Source organism: Buteo buteo, chromosome 7 (genome assembly GCF_964188355.1).
Source record: "Buteo buteo chromosome 7, bButBut1.hap1.1, whole genome shotgun sequence".
NCBI lineage: Eukaryota > Metazoa > Chordata > Aves > Accipitriformes > Accipitridae > Buteo > Buteo buteo.
Window position 1 is genome coordinate 39,560,591 of NC_134177.1, and position 21,486 is coordinate 39,582,076.

Below are 21,486 nucleotides of genomic sequence, written 5' to 3' on the forward strand. Positions count from 1 at the left end.
TAAAAAAACATGCACAGCCCTCTTGTCTCCTGGAGTAGTCAGGAAGTGGGGAGAAGCTGCTCAACCTGCCAGTTTGCTTTGTTAGAGGTAATTTGTAGATGTTCGTGATACACAAGGACAGTATCTAACCTGTTTCTGTCCTAAAACAGACAGCAGAAAATATCAGGAAACAATCAGGTGACTTGACTTGGTCTATCTAATAAAAGAAGCATTGTTTGGTTTGGTGCTGAAGAGGGAGCTTACAAAGCTGCAACGTTATCCTTAACTTGATAGGGATCAGCTGGATGTTAGTGCAATAACCGTGTAAGAAGTGAAATTTGGCTGATCATTTGTCTTTGATAGCTTCATTTGCGTTTGACCCCCTAAGCTATTTCTCAGAGAGTGGGAGAACTCCTGATACTCCAACTCTCTGCATGACTTGTCATTTAAATGACAAAAATCACTTCTCTCAAAAGCGTACTTTTCCTTCAGGAAAATCAGATTAAATCCAGGGCTGAGGGTGTTTTGGTGAGTGGTTTAATGTCCAATATGTTGCATGACTCTAGATGTAAAAGTAAATGCATTGGAAAAGAGAATTTCCCAACTTTTTAAGGTCACCTTCTTTTCCGAAAGGCCCAGGGCTTCAATGGACCCTTTTGATGTAGAGAAAATACTTCAAAGACCTCTTTATGACCTCTTGCATGAGGTTCAGGGTAGCTAAGGGACTGTAGCCTGTGTGAAGCTAGGAAGATTTCATGGTTACTTAAAGCTGTTCGTGACTGTCCCAGTTGTGAGCAGTATTCTCAGAGCATCACAGGACTCTTGGTTGGAGGGGATGTCCAGAGGCTGACTAGATCTCACCTGGCCCTAAAAATGGGTCTTTAGCACCCACACTAGGTCTGGTCAGCTGTGCCTTGGAAATCTCCAAGGATGGGAAATCCACCTTCTTCCTGGGTAACCCACATCAGTGCTGCCCGCCTAAATGATGCAGCATCACGTTATTGTTTTATACCTCTTACAGATTTATTTCTAGCTGCAAGTGTACTGTCAAATAGCTGCTTGTGCCTTGTCGGTGGAATACCACAGCAAAAATAGGAGTCCAGCTTCTAGGCTGTGCATGAATAATACAGTGTCCTCTGCAAAGTTACAGGATTTTATTCTTCAGGCATTCACATAATGAGAATTCTGAGAATCTGTAAGTGAATTAGACCCAAATTAGCTGAGCCACTGAGAATTTTATGCAAGGTAGATAGACCTTTGTTGTCCTAAATTATCTTGGTTGCTAAGTAAAAATATGTTATAAACTTTTAGAGTGATTCCATGGGCAGTATTTTAATGAATTTTGTAGCACTAAGTGTGTTGTAATTTGGAAGAAGACATTTTGAGTTATATAAAAACCAACAAATAATACTGTCTTCTTCAATGTGGCTGTCTCCAGTTCTCTGATGGCTAAAGTCAGAGCACTCTTGAGAAAATAATAAAATAGACCTTTTACAAAATGGCAACACTCTTAGTTGAAATGATGGTCCCAAGTCATCTTTCTTTAAGCCTAGCTTCCATTTGTGGAAATTTCTTTGGCGTAAGTTCAGAGGTGTAGCTGCTGTTTAGGTAGATAGAGGCATTTACTTCTAATCGCATTAGTGTTTCAGCTGAATTATGAGCTTGAAGGTGTTCAGTGCTTACCCAACATCACTACAGTTTTGTTAATTAATACTGTTTGCAACAGATACAGGTATATGTCAAACTGGAAATGCAGACTTGTTCACAATGAATTCTAGGTATACTTTACTTTTAATCAAACCTCCCATAAAATGCGATCAGAATTTAAGTAGTATTTCAGAATTGCAAATAGTGTTAGGAAAAACTTGACAATGACTTGTCCTTTCAGATTTTTCTGATGAAATATCTTGCTTCTGTCTTCTAGGACCTGCGCAAACAGGTAGCTCCATTACTGAAGAGTTTCCAGGGAGAGGTAAGAGCTTATGCTTCTCATGGTGCTTTAGATATTGCTTCACATGAGTGCTGGCAGTGTTTCAGCGTGGCCGGGTGGGTACAGAGCCCTTGATCAGAGAGCATTGCAGGGGTTCAGCCCTTCTGCATTTTGCTGCGTGCAGGATATGTGTGTGATACACTGGATTTGTGCTGGACAAGCTAAACTGGTCAAATCACTTTGTATTCAGCATACCTGAGCATAAGCTTACCGTTGCAGTGACTCAGGTGGCACATGCTAACTCGCTGTGCTTCAGTGACTTGATGGTTTGAACGCTTAATGAATGCAATGTAATGTACCTAAAGAAAAATATGAAGATACTACAAATAGTTTTCACTGTAAACCTTTTCAGCTGTAAAACAATGTATTCTAGAGGGCTTAATGGAAGACCTTAAGTTGGCAGGTGTTTGTTGGAAAACCAAGAGAAAGCATTAGCAGCTCTGATACTGGCTCTTACTTTGATTTCTCTTCACACCACTCCACTAAGAAACACATGATTAGAGTGATCACAAGTTTAAAAGCCAACTGTTGTTATTTTGAAGAATTTCTATAGGAAAAGGCAGCTGGGCCAATTACAGAATTTTACATTTTAGCTGTGGACAGCACTGAAGCGCTCACTTCACGTGAGTGCTTAGGCCAGATGGGAGCTGTTGTACTGCCTCTAAGAAAATGTCGTGTATGAAGTTTGCAAATTATATTTCTTGTTATGAAGATTAGTGCCTGCGTGGGGTGGTAGATACAGGTTTTAGCTCACACTGTGTTACACATTGTAGAGCTCTGCTCTTAAAGTTAGCTGCATTAAAACAGCAACACTTTTTACTTCCTTGGTCTGTAAGTCGTTGGCTGATTTTATATTGTTGCAGTTTCCATTAGAGCACAGAGAAATTGAGGAGCGTGTGTTCAGAAGTCTGCATAGGGAATTAAGTGCACAACTCCCGTTATCTGTAATGAGGGCTGCATTTCTGATTACTTGCATATCCTGCTAAATATGTATCCCAAATAGGCAATAATTGCTCATCTTAAAAGCAGTATGATATTTTTTATTTTACCACCCAATTTCCCAAGTATTGCTAGAAATAAATAAATAAACAGAACAACTTTGTCCTTGATATATCTAATAGTAATTTGTGAGAACAAAGAATGACTTGTGTGAGTCCGTTTGCCAATGGAAATTTACACTTCAAAATTGCTCTGAGTGGATTGCAGTGTTCTTAAAACCTTTTCACTTTAGTTTCAAGCTTGCAGTGCACTGACTGAAAAGTGTATGTGTGCTTTCAGCACTGTTCTTTAATGAAGGGAATGTCTGAGGATGAAGTAAGAATCATAAATCCAAATTTGGCTACAGTGAAGGAAGATTCTCTGATTAGACCTTGCCTGTTGGAGACAGCTCACTGTTAACCTTGGTATGGCTCATACACACTCCTCTTCTGTAGTTTTGCTTCACTAATGTAAAAGTGAAGTTAATGTTGGTATAAATTCAACCTCACAAATTGCAAGAGTAAAATCTGTTGGTAGAAATCTGCTCTTAGATAAATGAAGCACAAATACATTACAAGATTGTGCTGCTGAATCTGTGAGCCAGTGATTCCAGTCTCCTTAATCTAGACAGGGGTTTAGAAACCTAAAAACCCTGAACTAATCATGATTGACTACATAAATGCAGAACATTAAACTATGAATTGTGATATTTGATTATAGATGTAATTACTGTATCTTGTTTTGGAGACAAATCAAAATACCAAGAACATTAGCCTGTTCTGTTGAGTTATATTTTATTGTTCAGTATATAGATTTGGTCTCTGTTTATTGTTAAGGCTGACTTTCTAAAAGATCATGAGATGAATGCTCCAGGTATCTCAAGAACAAATTGTGTTAAGTACATAAGCTTTTCTCTATTTCAAATCCACTGGAGATGCCTCGACTTACTCTCCCCTGAGACGGCTCAGCAAGCAGTATTGCTGAGAGCCGGACACCCATCCCACAAACTCTGTGGGATTGTTTTGCAGTAGCATGAGTGTTACCTGTTAAGTGATATTTAATGTCCTGGGAGGAGGTGGCAGAGAGACCTTTTGGTCACACAGTACATGTACTTTGGGATGTGAGCAGGGAGGAGGAAGGAGGAATAGAGAATGAACAGCTCATAAGAGGTTCCCTGATTCTGCTACACAGACTTCAGTTTTCATCCCCAGACTAGGATTTTGTTTTTTTTAAAAAAACAACAGGAGTAAGTAAATAAAACAGAGGTAAGCAGAGAAGCAGTGAAAATAGATGTTTTCTACTGTCTCTTCTGGTGGAGAGGGAGTGCCCTCGAGCAGCAGGTAGGGAATGCTGTAGGAGTGCTCTGGTTCACACCTCTGCAGGCATTGTGGATGGTATTGCCAAACTTCAGAGCGCTGCCGCCTTCTCATCGGTTGCTCATGCGGAAGCTAGGAAAAAACGTTCTTGCATGATGCAGCTTCTCCGGTTACCATGCGGGAGAGTCTCCACCACATTTTTGCCTCTGACTCCTATCTCCACCCCTACTGCTATTGCCCCATCCTTTTCTTGATCTCTAATGACAGAACTAAGTAGGTGTTTTTTGCATGTCCAAGTAATAATAAATTACGATTCCATCTCAGAAGTGAAGCAGGCTTTTGCAAATCCCATGTGGGATGACTGTGTTCCACAGGGCTCTGGGCACTAGGGAGGGCCAGAAGATCAGATAGGACAGATAGCTCCCTAACGAGTAAAGGTATTTAAGTAGCTTTATATGGATATTGCTGTGTTCCTGCCTACCTAAGGACTCAGCTCCCCACCTCCTGCCTTGCCTCAGCACTTTTGCTAGTGTGATCCCACGGTGAGCACAAAGTTTTCTTTTTTTCCCGGCTTAGTTTTCTGCCAGGGTGGTTCACTGAAGCAGCTCACTGCAGGCGCCTGCGGGGCAGGGGAGAGGCCAGGAGAGCAAAGCCAAGGGCAGGAGGAGTGCAAATGTGCCAGCTTAGGTTGACTTAAACTGTCCTTGAACTGTACCCTCGGTGAGCTTGACGTGACTTGGAGAGAGGTTAACTTAAGCTCACATATTTAAATATCCTCCCAAGCATGCTTTATGGGACATCTGCTTGTAAACCTGCGGCTAGTTGACTTTTTAAAATAAATCCACAGGTCACTTTAGCCAATTTTTCTTTTCAGTTTGAGCATGCATAGTGATACTTCTCCCCGCGCCCCCCCCCCACCTTTTCCCTTTGTATAATATGAATTTATAAATACCCCCCCCCCAGACCAGAACATTCTGTATTCCATAGATGTATTTATCTCATTCATTCAGATGAAAACTGTTCCAGTTATCAAATATGCAGTTTCCATTAGTAGTGGGAAATAACTTTTTTTGTATAGATCTCGGTGCTTTAAGTAACTGGATTTTTTATGTTGACAGTTAAAGTAAAAGCATTATAAAATGCAATTTAGCATACTACAAATTTTAAAATTTATTCCTAGTTCAATGTGAGTCCCTATTAATTCATCACTGTAAGATAATTTTATTATAGTACTTTTTCCTTATTTAGGATTTTAATGGAAATTTGATCACAGTTTTTTTTTTTTAACTTAATAGAATGTTCTGTCTGACTCAGAACTGATGGTATTGTTCTTTTGATCTTTGTGGGTAACTTTTCTAGCTTTCCTGGAAGATTTAAGGTCTGAATGGTGTAAATAGGCTATTGGGAGCAAGACAGTTAGAAGTCATTAATTTAAGAGGTGTAAAATTCCTGTTGTTTCTTTCTTAAATCTCTTCTCCTTTTTTTGGTGGGGTTTTTTTTTTCCCCCTTTTTGCTTACCATTAACCTCAGGATGCAACTTATTAATGGTTCTCACCATATGCTGGGCTAAATACAGGACAGAATCAGAAAAGGCTAAAGAGCTTTATCATTCAATCGTAAAATGATTATATCTCATTTGCAAGTTGGCAAGGCACTCCTTCAAGCAACCATCTAAAGAAGCTGTGTACTGAGTAGGTCATTGTGCATTACCATGTTTACATCAGTGGATGGATATTTGTACATGAAATCTCAAAAAAAAAAAAAAAGTTATGTTCTTGGGCTATGTTAATTTACAGAACTGAAGTTGTGGTATGGAAATCTAATGTTGGAATCCGTATTTGTGAAGTCATCAAATAGATATTTTAAGGCTGGGAAAGGATTTCCTGAGGTCATTAGCATTCTTTTCATGTGGCATAACAGTACTGTCCAACAGTAATGCAGTAATCCCTCATTTGGAGAACCCTTTAAGGCACATACTCCAAAACAACGCGCTGGACTTTATTTCTGTGAAAACCATTTCTCATACTCTTCTCACAAAGCAAGTACTTTTAAGGGTATTGCCATTCTGATGAGACCACTCTGGCTCCCCACTTAGCTGAATTGCTCTCTAAACTATTAATTTGGTCAGTAGAGTAATTTAATAATTTTCCATATGCAGACAACAGAAGCTGAAAAAATCATTTTGGTGTGCTGGAACTACTAATCATGCCTTTGAAGGAGTACTCTAATAATGTGTGCCTAAACAAATTCAGACCTAGTTTCCTTCTGTGTTTTGAAGGAGTATTCCTGAGCTGATACTCATCTTTTTTTTTTTTAACCTCCTTTAATTTCCTTATGTTAAATTTACAAACCTAATTAATACAATTTCTTTCCTGTAGGTTCACTCCATGATGGCTCAATTAGAGTAGCAGTAGAACTGTGGTTCAATATTCAGGCCAGCTTCATAATTGAAAACACATTTTCTTCTCAAAAGCTGCAGCTGGTTTGGTTCTGCTCATGCAGAAAAGGATATAACCTTGCATAACATAGGAAATGAACGGTTGAGAGAGAAGCCAAATTCAATTTCAGTCAGATATTTTGAGGATAAGTCCATGATCTATGGAAGCAAGGGAATGAAAAGTGTGTGTATGTGGAAAGCAGCGTATTCAGCACTCTATTAATCACGGCTAGCCTGGGTGCTGTTGTGTGCTGTTGCGTTAGCACTGATTCTAGTACAGAGGCTGGAGAGCAGCCAAGCACTCCAGAAGTTAACCTCTTAAAGACCCTGAGCTGCTTTCTGTTGAATAAATGTAATTTTGTGGTCAGAAATAAATGCTTGTGATGTAGCAGGAGCTTTGAAAACAACAGCGTGGCAAAGCTATTACAAATTGCTCTGTGTTGGGGAAGTCAACAGCATACATCAAAATTCAGAGCTCACGTCGCGCTGATTTAGGCCCAGAGCTTTCCTGCTTTTCAATGAAAGTCCCGTTAAACCACTCTGTGTAACAAAATGGAGTAAATCTAATATTTTGGTTGGGTAATTGTTTTCTTTTAATGTCCACTCCACAGGGAGTGGGTGGTGGGTAATTTCCTTTGTATAACAGGAGCACGGGGACGGTTTTGTGCTTCGTCTCGATTCTGTTTCCCGATGCTAGCGGGGAAGGGAGAGAGGCGCACAGCGTGCTTTTGGGGTAACAGCAGCTCAGCAGCGTTTCATTTCTTTGTTTACACAAGTGTGTAAATGATTATTTATTTATTTTTGGCTGGCTTGATTGCAGTTTAAACAACATCTTTCCTGAGGAAGGTGATTTAAATATACTTCGGCATCTCAAAGGCAGATGCGCTCTGCCTGATGAGCATGTAGGATGTGTGCTGCCGATAGCGGGCTGCAGGGTCGAAAACATCCCTGAGAGAGGAGACGCTTAACTCCAGACTTATGGACAGAACCGCAGAAACTCTCAAATACAGTCAGAGCCTCTCCTCTGTGTACCTCTTTCTCCTTCCCATATTGATACCTTCCTGGGACAAACCTCAGCTATTGGGATAATGGGCAAGGTCCGAAACCTAACATACACCACTAGAAGCACGCAACAGGCACCGTGCACCTTTCTGAAGCTCTTGCAGGTTCATCTCCATCCCATTCAGTGTGCAGGCAAGTTGCACTGAGACAGCAGTTACTACTAGGGTAACTTTGGGGAGGATCAGCCCAAATCCTCTTATTTTTATATAATTGACAAAGTGCTGAAATATCTGTTGGCAGCTGGTGGGCTGTCTATATTAAGGCCCGCTATGCCGCTGCCACGCATTTGGGTGAAATGATAACAGTGGTGGGAAACTATTTATGCAGAATTCAGACAGGCAGCACTGTTTCAGTTCGCAGTGTCAGGAGTATCTTCTCATCCTTTTAAAATAAGAGAGCTTGAAGTGTGCTGGAAGGAATGGGGATGGGAGAGCTGTGCTGGGCACAGTATTCTGCCGAGTGTCATTACAGTCCAGTCCCTGTTTCTCCAAATATAGAATTATCTCTGTATTTATTACAGAATTGCTATGAGGCTCTATACAAGCCAGTGTCTGGTCTTGCTTTGTTGTAATAGAGAAGCAAGAGGGTAAGCTCAGTATAAAATATTAGCGAAAGGTTACATTTTGTTATTTATGTGCAGGTGGATTTTGCACAAAGGCAGTTCATGAGCTCATTCTTGCAAGGATTCCTCTGCCCTAATTTTTTAAAAATACATAAACAAAAGTTTGGATCATCCATAAGGGAGAAAAGTAATTGTGGGTTCTAGGTCACTGTTCACAGAGGCAGGAGGAGAGGCTGATGGGCAGGTGAAAGCACCCGCTCGCTTTACTGTGTAGCTCCTTCTCCCGCTGGGAAGCTGGAGGTGATGTCAAATAGCACAGGCTGCTCTGCCCTGGCAGGAGCACCGCTTTCTCTCCTTCTTCCCCTGCCCCACTTTGCTACAGAAAGCATGGCTGGGCTGGCCGTGGCAGGAGATGTTGCCCATCCCGCCTTGTGCTCTTGCAGAACCTCGAGGATCAAAAGTGGCAGGCTCTGACATCTCCCTGGTTAGTGGCGTAGTGAATAATTTGGTGATCTAGTCTCTAGAAATTCCTTCAATTCAATAGAAGTTCTTTCAATTTTGGGGAGAAGTATGCATCCCCCATTTGGAGGTCGTCTTTTTCTTACTTCCTGCTATGTGTTTTACCTTCTTTGCACTATGAAAAATCGCAACTGGCCCGTGCCAATTGAGGAGAGAGGCTACGATGCAAAGTACAGAATTGCAAGGGTAAATAATTATTCATGCACGTAAGGTGCGCCTGCCAAATTGGAGCACCCTAAATGTGGTTTCACACAGAGCTCTTTACACCCTTCAAATGTTCAGGTACAACATGATTTGGCTGATCACTAGCACCCACGCTACTGATTTTTCTAATCAGAGTAAAACTTTGCAAATCAATTATATTTCTGCAGCATTCTTGCTGCTTGTCTATCGATCCAGACGTCCCTGGAGTCAGTCTTGCTAGAGTTACTTATCTAAAACACCAGAAAACACTGGGAGGGTTTAAATAATGTGTTAGAGGGGCTAGGATGCTGGCATTATCTTGGTTGTCCAGGGTGTCCTTTATTCTTCATGGACAGCTCTAAGCTTCGACGAAGCAAAGTCCCGATTTCCAGGACCAGGCTGCCCTTTAGTTTGTTTTACTTAAGCATGAGCAATACCAAAGTCTCCAGTAAAATTCTACTACCTCATTACATTACAGTGTATAATGTGAACTTTTATATATATATATAAACAAAGTTAATACACTTTCATACTATAGAGACTGATTGATAGAAGGGAATAGGGATAGGGAAGGGAATTCTCATAACATTTGGCACTTTGACCCTCCTTTTGCCATCCACATTTTGTTGCTCTGGTTTCATGCCATACTCAATCCATGCCAGCGCGGGACTGACGCTGGCACGTGTCCTTTTGCCCCAGCCCTGGGTGCCAACCTCCTCCCTCGTGCTGAGTCTAGCAAATGCACAGGATGAGTCAGTTCAGTTTGCCCGCGCGATGGAAAATAAATTCTTTCTTTCCTTCGTTGCTTAGGTTTTTTGTGAAGCCAGTGAGCTGAATCATGCTACAACAGTGCGATTGCTAGATCTGATGCAAGAGAAGCGGGAGCCTGTGGCCTGAGGCAGGAGGAGAGAGCAGGGCTGCGCCGTTTGGTGCCTGCCCTACGGATGGATTAGGAGTCAAGTGAGAGCAGGAACTGAGAAATGCTGCTCAGAAATGCAGAGAAGTGTGAGGAGGTTTATCAAAGGATCCAGGAGAGGTTCAGGATTGATAGCAGACCCACCGTTGCAGCGATCTGAAGGCAGGGTGGCATATAGTAAAAGCTATTTAAACAAAGCTGTCGTTCTGCTGTCAATATCTTGAGGCACATGTTGGGCTGGGCTGTTTCACTGGGAAGGAAGATCAAGGATTGGAAAAGCAACAAGAAGCTGTCCTGTGAAAATGAGGGAGCTGAGCTTTCCTCAGGGGATGACAGCGTTTTGTCTGGGAAAATCAGGATTTATCTGGGCATGAAAGGAATAGAAGGTTTCAAGGGTTCAAGGTTGCAGCTGTTTCACAGTGGAGGGAGGCAGAACTGAAAACTTGAAGGATTTGAGTCCTTAAAGCTCTCTTCTTAACTTGAGGTTAAACCATCAAGTTGGTGAGGCAGGCATGCTCTTCCCAAGCTCTTTGCGGGTAGCATACCTATGCACTGCACCCAAACAGCTTTGTTAAGCAGATTGGTATTGTATCCACTGTGAAGTCCTTATTTCTGTTAAAGAATTTATAGCACAGCTAAAATACACACCATATGCTTTAAGCAGCTGCACAAGAATAATTTCTTTTTAATTTTGCTTCAAAAATCTTTTAATTGCATCAAAGATAAAAAAATAGTATTTTTACTTTTCCTTTTGTCAGCTGACAAAATTTTATGTTGTCATAAATTAACTGGGATGATGAACTATATATTTTTATTAATTTCTAAAATTATAATGTTATAATTCTATTAATTAATTTATTAATACAGATATCTGTTGGTATTAAGAAAGGGAAATCAAGCCAACTGTGCGCATATCTTGCGTGCTTCTTAATCCACGCACACAGAGTGTCTTCTAGAGCTGTTGCGATGCTCCACCTTAGCAACTGATGTACTGTTTTATATGAAAGAGTAGCTAAGCTCTATTGTAATGGCTTCAAAGAAAGACTGATGCCATTGCATAGCATTAATAATGCTTGCTATAACCGCCATTTGATTCCAAGGCAGCTATTCAAGAATATAGGACGGCTTAAAATAATGGTGCGTTAATGAGTTGTTATTATGCTTTTCCCTTTGTTTAATGTTTCTTACAATTCTTAATGGCATTTTGGTAGCTCGAAGTAATTGAAGACAAATGGAAAAACTTTGTGATTCAAAACAATATGACAAAAGATGTGTAAGGGAGCTTTGCAATTGAAGGGGGATGGGTGTCTCATTAAGGCATCTATTTATTAAATATCAGAACAGAAAAATAACTTCTGTTTTAAGTAATTTATTTTTATTTGATAAGTTAGTTCCAGATTGGGTAGGACAGTAAAAGACATGTCTTTCATGTTAGGGTGGCTAATGAGAGTGAGAATGACAACTGAAGAACAATGAGGATAAGTACGAGACCTAGGACTACAAAATTCATATTTAGCATAGTTGTGTGAATGCTTGTGTTTGAGACACTGGATATGCAGTTAATTGTACTGCAAGTAAATCACCAATACTTCAGTAATGCCACACAGACACAGAAAGCAATGTGATCCCTTCACTAAGGAGTTGTCTTTGGGATGCCGAGTTGTCTAAAAACAAAAGAAAAACACAGCAATGCTGAATGATCCAAGCTGATCTGTCAGGAGCAACACATCGTGGCCATGTGCTCATCTCGTGGTCTGCAAATGTGTTAATGTGCTGATATCTGTAAGTTCAGAGAATTTAAGTGTTGATGCAGAACGTACCGGCATCTGGCAGTTCCAGCTTCCTTGCAAAGAGCTTTATCTTCCTGTTTCATCTTTAAATTCAGAAACACAATTGTGCAGCCTTCTGTCTGACTGTAGTCGATGTGACAATACCACGTACAATACAGCACAGAAGAGCATCCCACTTCTGTGAACCTGAATACAGAATCTAGGCGATTTGTGGGGCAGTAGACATCAGACTTTAATTAATGCTGAAATTTCTTAGTGCATAAAGAGTGACAAGATTCCAAAATAAAGCCACAGACTTTGCTTTTATCTTTTTGAACTTGACTGGACGTAGCTGAAATGGAAAGAGGCAATGTTCAGATGAAACTACATTCAGCATCTTCCCTGACATAGGTGGCCAGATTTATGGTGCTTACCTAAATGTGGAGATAAAACCGCAGATTTCATTGACGATATTTTGATTTTAGCCACATGTAGTAGATATTAGACTGTGACCAAACATTTCTAAAATAGGCTGTCTATGCTGCTGGAGTAGCATGCCAGCAACATCGGGCAACCAGCTGTCCTTCTGGCAGTGGAGAATGGGAGCAGACCAAGGAGGTCTTCACAGGCAAGTTAGAGATGATTATGGAGGGGAAGGGTGTCATCCAGCCTTCGGGGTGAACTTGGTACTCTGAGCAACAACTCTTGAAAGCACTTGACCTGGAAAAACAAGGTGGATAAAGGGAGGACTGCTCTCAAACCGGTGTCTCACAGCGGCTCCCTCTGTATAGCTCCAGTGATATTTTAAAGATGAAGAGTGTGCTAAGGAGGGAGGATTCCTAGTGTCTCATTTCTGTTATCTCAGTATAGCGCCAGTGGTATTATCAAGACAAATAGTATGCCAAAACTTAAAAGTGAACATATGTTTATGGGGGTGGTGGGGAATACAGAGGTCACTGTTGTTTCTTTCTAGTCAGAGAAGACATAATGGGGCCTGGTTTAGATAAATTAAGATTTGGAGCTAAGCTCATGTCAAGACTACGCTAGTATAATTATAAGTTGACTTCTTTCAGGGTCCCTGAAGTTTTTAGAGTCAAATAAAAATGTTCAGCAGGAGTTTTATAATGTAGTGCAACTGCTTTAATGTGAGCTGATTGGAGCTCATCGTTGTTGGCTCCTGAACCAATTTTACTTTGATTTGGAAAATTTTCAGTGAGCTTCCAAATACTTACTTCCATGTCATTTCAGTGCTCTGTTTCCTCTGTTTCTGGACTTCATTTATATTTCGCTATTTTTGGTGTCTTTTTCATCCCATATTTCCTTATTTCCTTATGCAGCTGGAAGCTGGCATACTTAATTATTTTTTTATTCCAGTTAAAGTTGTCATGATGCTTTTTCTAAATTTTATTTTAATACATAAAATAGTTTTGTTCATTTTTAAAAGAACTTTAAACTGAACAGATTGATTTTTTTTTAGCAACTAAAACATAAAATAATCTTTCTGCCTGTGGGATTCTTTGGAATTCTGGTTCTGAATTGGGGGTGGGGGGTGGGGTGATGAAAGTTCCTGCAATTTACAAACTGCTTCTGCAAAAAGTCTCTGATCTCCTTGGAAGGTGTTGTTTCAATTCTGTTTTATATTTCAATCACTATGTAACTGGTAAGGAGTGAATAAACCATACCTTTTGTAATACTTAGGGAGACTATAAGTACAAATGCCCTTTATTAAAATGTGAAAAAAAGCTGTAATAGCAAATCCATCCTGCTATTTCACAGAAATGTAAGCATTTTAAATGCTTTGGTTTTCGTAGAAGGGGCAAATGAATTTTTCAAAATACAGTACAGAATCAGTTCTGTAATGCTAATTGTATTTAATAATAGTAATTTAAATTTGGCTGTACTCTGCTGAGCAGCAGCGAGAGAAAATTGTATGTGGGAACGTTAAAGTCCAGAAGTCTAACATATGGTGTGCTTTGGCCTTCAAAGTCTGTCTTTATGTACCCACGAAATATCTCAACTGCAAAAGTCTTTCTGATGGCTGCCCCCTCCTTTCTCGCCCGTTCACAAACGGTGTCTGATACTCCCAAGCATTGATTTACACTACCCGGTGCCTCTCTGCCTTTGGCAGTTTGTTCCAGATTCTAATTTCAAATACTCTTTGTGTGAAAATGTTCTAACCGAATTACTTATGTTCTCATTCCCTAATGAGCATCAGTCCATCTGTGATTGCTTGAATTAAACTTAATAAATGGGTTATTCACAACCATCAATCCCTCGCTCTCCAGCACGTCATATGCCCAGTGAGATTCCAGTGCCTTTCCATAGCCTTTCTTGGTAAACTCTAAAAGACAAGTATGGCCAGCATTTCCTGAGAATTTGTATCTGCTCTCCACATCCTTCATCATTTTGGCCTCTGCTGCTTTTGTTTATCATCTCTCCAATACCCCCCTTTTTTTTTTTAATTGATAAGAATAAGTTGCAAATAGGTCAGGCTTCAGTTATGCTACACCTCCACCAAGCTACATAACTTAATCCAGATTTTGGGGTTTTTTTTTTAAAAAAAAAAGGAATTTAATTTGTTTCTCTAAATACCATCTAGTATTGTGTTACGATAACTTGTCTCTTCACAACCTCTCACCATATCTCTCAAGATTTTATTGCTGCTGCCAAACGCTGTGCAGATGCTTTCAGTGTCCTTATATTCCTCCTTGACCCCTCCCCTCAAGTCTTTTCTTAGTTTATACGTTGTGCATTGTGATTCTGTGTAATTTCTACAATTGTCCTTGTCCTTTGGTTTTCTGGCCTTAATCCTCTCCGTAATGATCTCTACAAGTCACTTATCAGCCATAAGACTAATCTATACAAATCACGTGGCGTTCCCGCGCTCTGCTCCTGTGCACTTTGCGTCCGACTCCCTCCATTATTTTAATCATCTACATCGTAGGATTTCCCCCCGCCCCCAGTCCTTCCCTTTGCAAAGTCATTTTCGTACAAAGTAAACAGAAGTGGCACCAAATCTGACCCCGCAGCACCCTCCGGCTTATCTCTCCTCCTCCCTGCACCGCTTCCTTTCCCTGGCACCCTCTGCTTCCTGCGCCACCGCGCTCTGCAAACCCCTGCAGCCCACTGGGTTTGTAGCACGCTCTCCAATTCTGCAAATCTCCCTCCTGTATAATAAAATATCAGATACTTTCCTGAAATACAGATACAGTAAACTCTGTCCATTGTTTCTGCCTTATCTACCAAATCAATAAAGTGGTGAAAGAATTCAAGGACGTTTTTCAGACAGGACCTTCCTTTTTTAGTACATGTTGACGTACACATCTTTAAATGGTTTCATAATATGAACTGCTTTTCAGATACACAGAAGAATTGGTATCGGGCCTTTGTATCCGTAGCTCTTCAGATCCTTCCTTGCTTTTTATTAAAATATGGGAACGATAATCTCCATACTTTTAGTTTCCTGATTTCGGTAAGCTGCCGCAGAACTGTGTCAGGCTTTCCTGTTTCCCTTTCTGTCTCTTTCTGCTTTGGAGTGTTAATTCAATGGACCTGGTCTTGGGTCGGTTTGGTTGGTTTTTGTCAATATTTAGTGATTGTAAATCCTCTGTTTTCTAGTACATTAAGAGAATACATGTTTACCAAAAAAAGTTGCTGTAGAGTAAGTGTTCTGTTCTCAGAGCCATAAAAGCTACCTTTCCTTGTAAAGTGAAGTTTTAGATGAAAATACAGATTTAGGAGAAAAAACCAGATTGTGTGAGGTAGTATTTTCCCTCACCTGGGCAGACAGCTTCTTAGATTAGTATTGCGTGTGTTACAAAATATGAAGAGAAGCTAGTCAGAGGAGCCTGGCTTGAGCTCATGAGTGCAAGACAGTATAGACTCTATGAGTCTGTGCCTGAGCTTTATCAGAAAACTTACTTGCATGTAGAAAATTCACAGTTGTTTAGTGTTAAGTATCACAGGGTGCCCAACAAGTACATCTTTTCATCCTCTCGTAGGCTCAGTGGAAATAAGAGAAAAATGTATTTGCCACAATAAAGGCAGAGCGTGACATCAGAAGTGCACGCAGTTCCCATTTGTTGTGTTAGATCTTAATAAGTGGTAAAGGAAAAGGAAAACTGTTGTTGAGGAGAGAACCTGTCTGGCAAATACCATGCTTTTTCTAAAGGTTTAAAGTAAAGAATCACAATAGACAGCAGTGTTCATAAAAATATTGATACTTGCTATTGTGCTGAAACAGGACTTTAAATTATATTCAGTACAAACATACCAGAAATATCCTTACAAAGCTGCTTCTATAGCAGCTGTACACAGGAGACTCAGGTTCCCTTTTTATGTATTAACTAGTTTTATATGAAATATATTCATTTATTTTTATAGCTCTGAGTGTAAGAATTGTATTGGAACCGGTCTAAAAGCCTTTTCTCATCACCCATTTTAGATTGACGCATTGGGTAAAAGAAGCAAAGAAGCAGAGGCAGCCTTCTTGAATGTTTATAAGAGATTAATTGATGTTCCAGGTAAGCGAATTATTTCCTTATTCTGAAAATCTGGTGGTTTATGTTCACGTGAACGCTACTGGGCATTTTTTCTACCTTTGATAAGGTAAACGTGAGCAATGGTTCTATTCTGAAACTGATAATGCTCCAGTATTGTTTCTAATCAAAAGAACTATAACTAAGGCACATTTCATGACTTCTCTTAAAACTGTTCACTGCATTTACATTTTAATGTTTGTATGAGTCATTGTATATTATTACAATATTGTGTAATTCTCAGTAATTTGTTTTATTAGAGAGTCCAGATATTTTTAACAAAAAAGATACATCTTGAAGCTTCATCAAGAAGCAGCAATATTTGTACTTATAAAGGACAAAGAAAATTTTTCATACCTCCCAAATTAAAAAAAAAGCCTTACTGAAAAGTAAATCACTACCAAATTTCAATTGTGTTCAGTGTAAGTGTGATTATAAATTTTATTCAAAGGCCTTTAATGTATGTGTTTTCAACTTTCCTTTATGTTTGGCATCAGAAGTTTCCAGTTCATTTTTTTTTACTTTTTTGAAGGTTGATTTTTTTGTTTTCCCCAATGGTAGATAAATACTGTCTGAACAGATTTTTCTTTTTGCTACTGTACCCAAAGATGAGAAGGAGTTAGGAGTCCAAGTCTCTACTTCTAAGTCTTGGCCTGACTGAGCTGTTGGCATATGACAGTGTGTGTGTATGATTTTATACTTTTATAAAATGTTGACATTATATAGAGTATTCAGAATACTTACCTCAAGAGAGGTTTTGAGGGCATATTTAATACTTCTAAGGGCTTTTAATGCTTCATTGCAAAGTGCACCCTAGTCTTTACTTGTTTTACCTTTTAAGGAGCACATTTCATGCACGCTTCAAATAAAAATTAATTTTTTAATGTTTCGTTTACACCTTAACTGGTTAAAAGGTCAGGGGATTTCAGATGCTTAGTCAGAGCTAACGTACATCTTTTTTTATGCTTTCACATTTATAGTCGAGTAGTGCCCAGTGGCCAGTACCTGCTGTTGTAAGTGCAGCATATGTAGAGAGATGCAAGGACTTACCATGCTCATCCTAGACCACAGTTGCCTCAGAAATGTTGGGTTTTAGGTTAATCAGCTATGGTCTGTGAGTTTTTGTTTACTTGTTTCCTGCTCATAATCTTAGTTAACATTTCACAGATGAACAGCTTCCTTTGCACAACATCTGCTTGTGCCGTGGGAAGAGGCGGGTAACTCAGAGGGGCTCCAGACCGTTGCTTAAAGGGTGCGAGCAGTTTGCACTGGCACGAGCAGCATGGGCATGGGATGGGCTCTCACAGCTCTGTTTTGTAAAGGAAGCCCCTCCATGAAAACGTACCCAACATACCTGCAAGTCCACCATTCAGTGCTAAGGAGAGAAGCTGTAGCCCCTCCATCTCCATACTAACGCAGCCCAGGGTGCTTGTTTCCTGCCACAATTTGGGAGGCAAGTAGGTTTGATTTCTAATGGTCTGGGTTTTTTCACAACTGAGTAGTTGTGTCAAACAAGAGCTGTGTGGGATTCTTTGCATGCTCTTGTGCAGAGGCTTTTTTCTGAAGCCTGGCATTATCACAGGTGCTGGGGTTTGAACAGCAGTCAGACCAAAGCCTGACGGAGAAGGTAGGACATACATCCCACCTGTGCTGTAGGATGTCAATGGTGAGGGACTTTGTTAGTACTTCTTTGTAGGAGAAAGAATTTTCTCCCTTCCTTCATTTGCCAGAGCAAAATTTACACCCCTTCTTCCACACTCTTGTCCAGCCTTCCCCTGCGTGTGCCTTATGTTATGTGTCAGAGAACTATTTCTTTGATATTCTTACTACATGTAAAATTTCAGCCTGGCTATGTTGCGAGTGCGATGGAGTCTGTGGGATTGGAACTATTTACAGGTTTTAGTCCCATGCTCTATCTGCAGGCCTGAGAGGCACACGAGGGGTGTACTGATGTTGCTAAAAGCAAATTCCAGGTTCTCACGGAGAAGACCGGCCAGTCTCCTGTAGCTGTATGCAGGCGTAACAAATACTCACCGTTTACAACTCATACTGCAATGAAAAGGGAAACAGCCGTTAGGAATGTATGGCACTGGCGTTCGTCACGATGCGGTAGGGCTGAGTTAGGCGTATGCAGTTAGGGGCTTGCTTCACTGTATTGGCTTTTTTTATTTACTTCTCATTGTATGTAGTCTTTGACTTTGTGTATGTATCCATAGAGGGCTTTCCTTTATAAAAGACCATCAGTATTCATTTATCACATGTGTTGTTTTGCCTCTGTGGCTTTATGTATCTTTTGACCTGTCCAGTTGGTATTTCAAATATTTAGGTATACTTTTAGCTCCAAAATCCTGCTATGTTTTCTTTTCGATGCGAGAAGGGAGCTATGATGTTTTGAGAAAGCTATGACTGGAATGCTGCGGAGTGGTTATTTAGCATTAAGCATCACTGTTACATGACAAGGGTGCAATTTTATCAGACTTTCAATATCCTTTATAGGACCATATAATAATTGCAGCTGAAGTCTAATTCCCAGCAGCCAATTTTATGGTTCTTGAGGAAAGCATATATTCCTCTCCTCAGTAATAATGTGCACACTTTATATAATTAAAAAGGGCTTCTATTTTAATTTTACTATAAAATGATCTGTATTGAAACTCCAGCTACGGTGCTTTATGGATTCAGCTAAATTTAATGATTTTCTTTCCTGACTTGACCAGAGTTTTCACTCAGGCTCAGCAGTAAGAAATTTGTGGGAAGGGTGGTATTTTACTTGTAAATTTTCCTATATACATCAGGGATTTTCTCTTGAAAAGATAAAACAGACCTTTTCATATCTCTCTCCAGCTTTATGATACTGTTAAAATAGCATTATCATTGGTTGGTACTGCAAAATTTATCCTTTCTAAAGGAAAGTACATGTCAAAGAAAACATTTTGTTTTATGTACGTTTATACAGCTGTAATTCTCACTCAGATCGTTCTGTCTTGCTTGAGACTGAACATTTTTAATTAATGGAATTAATTTTCTCATTTAATTGCCTTATTTTCAGTATGCAGTAGAGAGCTAGAGAAAAGTGAATGCTGCCACATGAATTGCACTAATCAACAAGGTTGTCACAACTTACCTTTAAAAATAATGTGAATATATTTATTTTGAAGGGAGGTGGGGTGTGTGTTTTGAGGAAGCTTTCTTCCATCCGTTCAAGATTCCTTTCTCTTCAGTTTTATAAAATCAGTGTATTATGTTAGCACCCTTGGCTTTTAGGGTCTTAATCTTGCAAACACTTCAAGTGAAATTGGAGCCCTGTTGTGCAAGTGTTCGGAGGAGCGCTGTTGCCTTGCAGAAACAGTATATTCATAATTCTGTTTTTCTAAAGCTTTGAAAGAAAAATATTAAGCATTAAAAATACAAAAAATTAAATATTTTTCCTTTAAAAAGGAGCAATGTTCATTACTTAATTTTTTTTTAAACAAAACTTCACTGTAATTTTCAAGTGAAAGTTAAAATGTGGAGACCCAGAGTGAATGCCAGATGACAATATCTGGATAAACTGGTTAAATAGAGTGTCTTTTTATGCTGTGTCTTCATTACTGTGCAGTTACTGCACAATGCCACAGTTGGATTTGCTTAGTTTTCAGTATTGCTCCTGTTAAGCACGACTCTTACGTAGGCAAAGAAGAAACAATTTTGCCTTTAAACAGAAAATCCACTATCTTGATGTGGCCACGATTAAAACAAATTTGTGTTCGGTGGCTGTTTTCCTATAAAAGCTCATTGTATATCTTTTGCAATACTGCTAAGAGTTTGCCACCAAAGGGGAGTACCCGAAAAGCTTGCCTCCTTCTCATTTCTCTCTCTACTCCAGGGGAAAATTCGTGTGCCCGGGCCATGGGTAAAGCAGTGCCAGCCCCGGCCATGCTCAGGCACCCTATGCACTGCTCTGCTGAAACATAGTCCTAACCCTCGCCCACTCCTCCGTAACACCTTTCCGCTTAAGGCACAGTATTGCATCTCAGTTATACCCTGTACAAATATCATAGGAAAAAGTGTTGCGCTTTTTCAGCGTATACACATTTGAGAATCGGGGCAAGTTAATGCAAAGTATTTGCTCTTAGTTTGGTGGGGACTGTGCAGCCTTCTAGGGTTGAGCCATAAATGGTATTCGTTTCTGCTTGATGGGAATTTTCTCATCAAGAAACTAAATGACTCTTACAGTGTAAAAGGGGATGTATGTGTGTGTTTTATTGGAAACTCTTCACAGGTCTGTGTTATGATCAGATTTGCTGTAAGTTTGGAGCTATATAATGTGCATGACGTGTTTTTTAGCTCGGAGGATCCACTATCTAAGGAAAGTATAAAACAACAGACTAAAAAGAAGAAAAAAACATTTTAAAGCAATAACGGTGAAAGATGGCTGAAGTGGAAATTTTATCTTTCCCTTACTCCTTGCCATCATAAATTGCATGCCCTGCCATGGGGGCTGTATCTTACTAAGAGGTTTGGAGGAGGAACAGGCTAGTTCCAAGGGAGTTTTCCACACACCCATCATTACATGTAGTATTTTTGTTTACATATAATCACAGTTCAGCCTTGCAAATTCAAACTGCCCTGCATTCAGGCATTGGAACAGGCTGCCCAGGGAAGTGGTGGAGTCACCATCCCTGGAGGTGTTCCAAAAGCGCGTAGACAAGGCACTTCAGGACATGGTTTAGTGGGCATGGCTGACAGTTGGACTTGATGATCTTAAAGGTCTTTTCCAACGTAAACGATTCTATGATTCTATAGGGCTTTCTTTTTCCAAGGAATGATTTAGCTGAGGAAACACAAACTTCTTTTAAAATAAGTAATCAGTAAAGCACAAAGTGTTAGGGAATTACTTCTAAAGGCAGAAATGAAAATTTGTTTCTTGCCCATAAAGAGAGCTTCATTCCTTCACCACAGAGCCCATGCTAGCAGCAGTGTGAGATGCAGTGCTTACTGCTGTCACTCCATTAGCTTGTGATTATTTACAACTTAGTAACACTCTCCAGACTTGTATTGCTGTTTGGGCTAAGAGAAGACTTCCATTTAAAGTGTATTTGATCAATGTTCTGAGATTAAAGGTGATAACAAGAGAAAAACAGGTCTGACACCCCCCCCCCACCCCCCCCGAAAAATTATCTGCTGCTTATGTTGGAGGTGATAAATGTGTATGAAGTTGTTGTATTTATATATGTTATGTGACGTGTTTGGATTTT

At 39.9% G+C, this 21,486-nt stretch overlaps 1 protein-coding gene across 8 annotated transcripts in view; it reads left to right on the top strand.

Annotated features, from left to right (window-relative positions):
• The window catches only part of CUX1 (cut like homeobox 1), a 283,190-nt gene that overhangs the window by 111,738 nt on the left and 149,966 nt on the right, over positions 1-21,486 (top strand). For all 8 annotated transcript variants that reach the window (XM_075032520.1, XM_075032513.1, XM_075032515.1 and 5 more), the window contains exons 3-4: positions 1,904-1,951; positions 16,156-16,234. In XM_075032520.1, the coding sequence (XP_074888621.1) occupies positions 1,904-1,951; positions 16,156-16,234 (127 nt within the window). The remainder of the gene's footprint in view (positions 1-1,903; positions 1,952-16,155; positions 16,235-21,486) is intronic.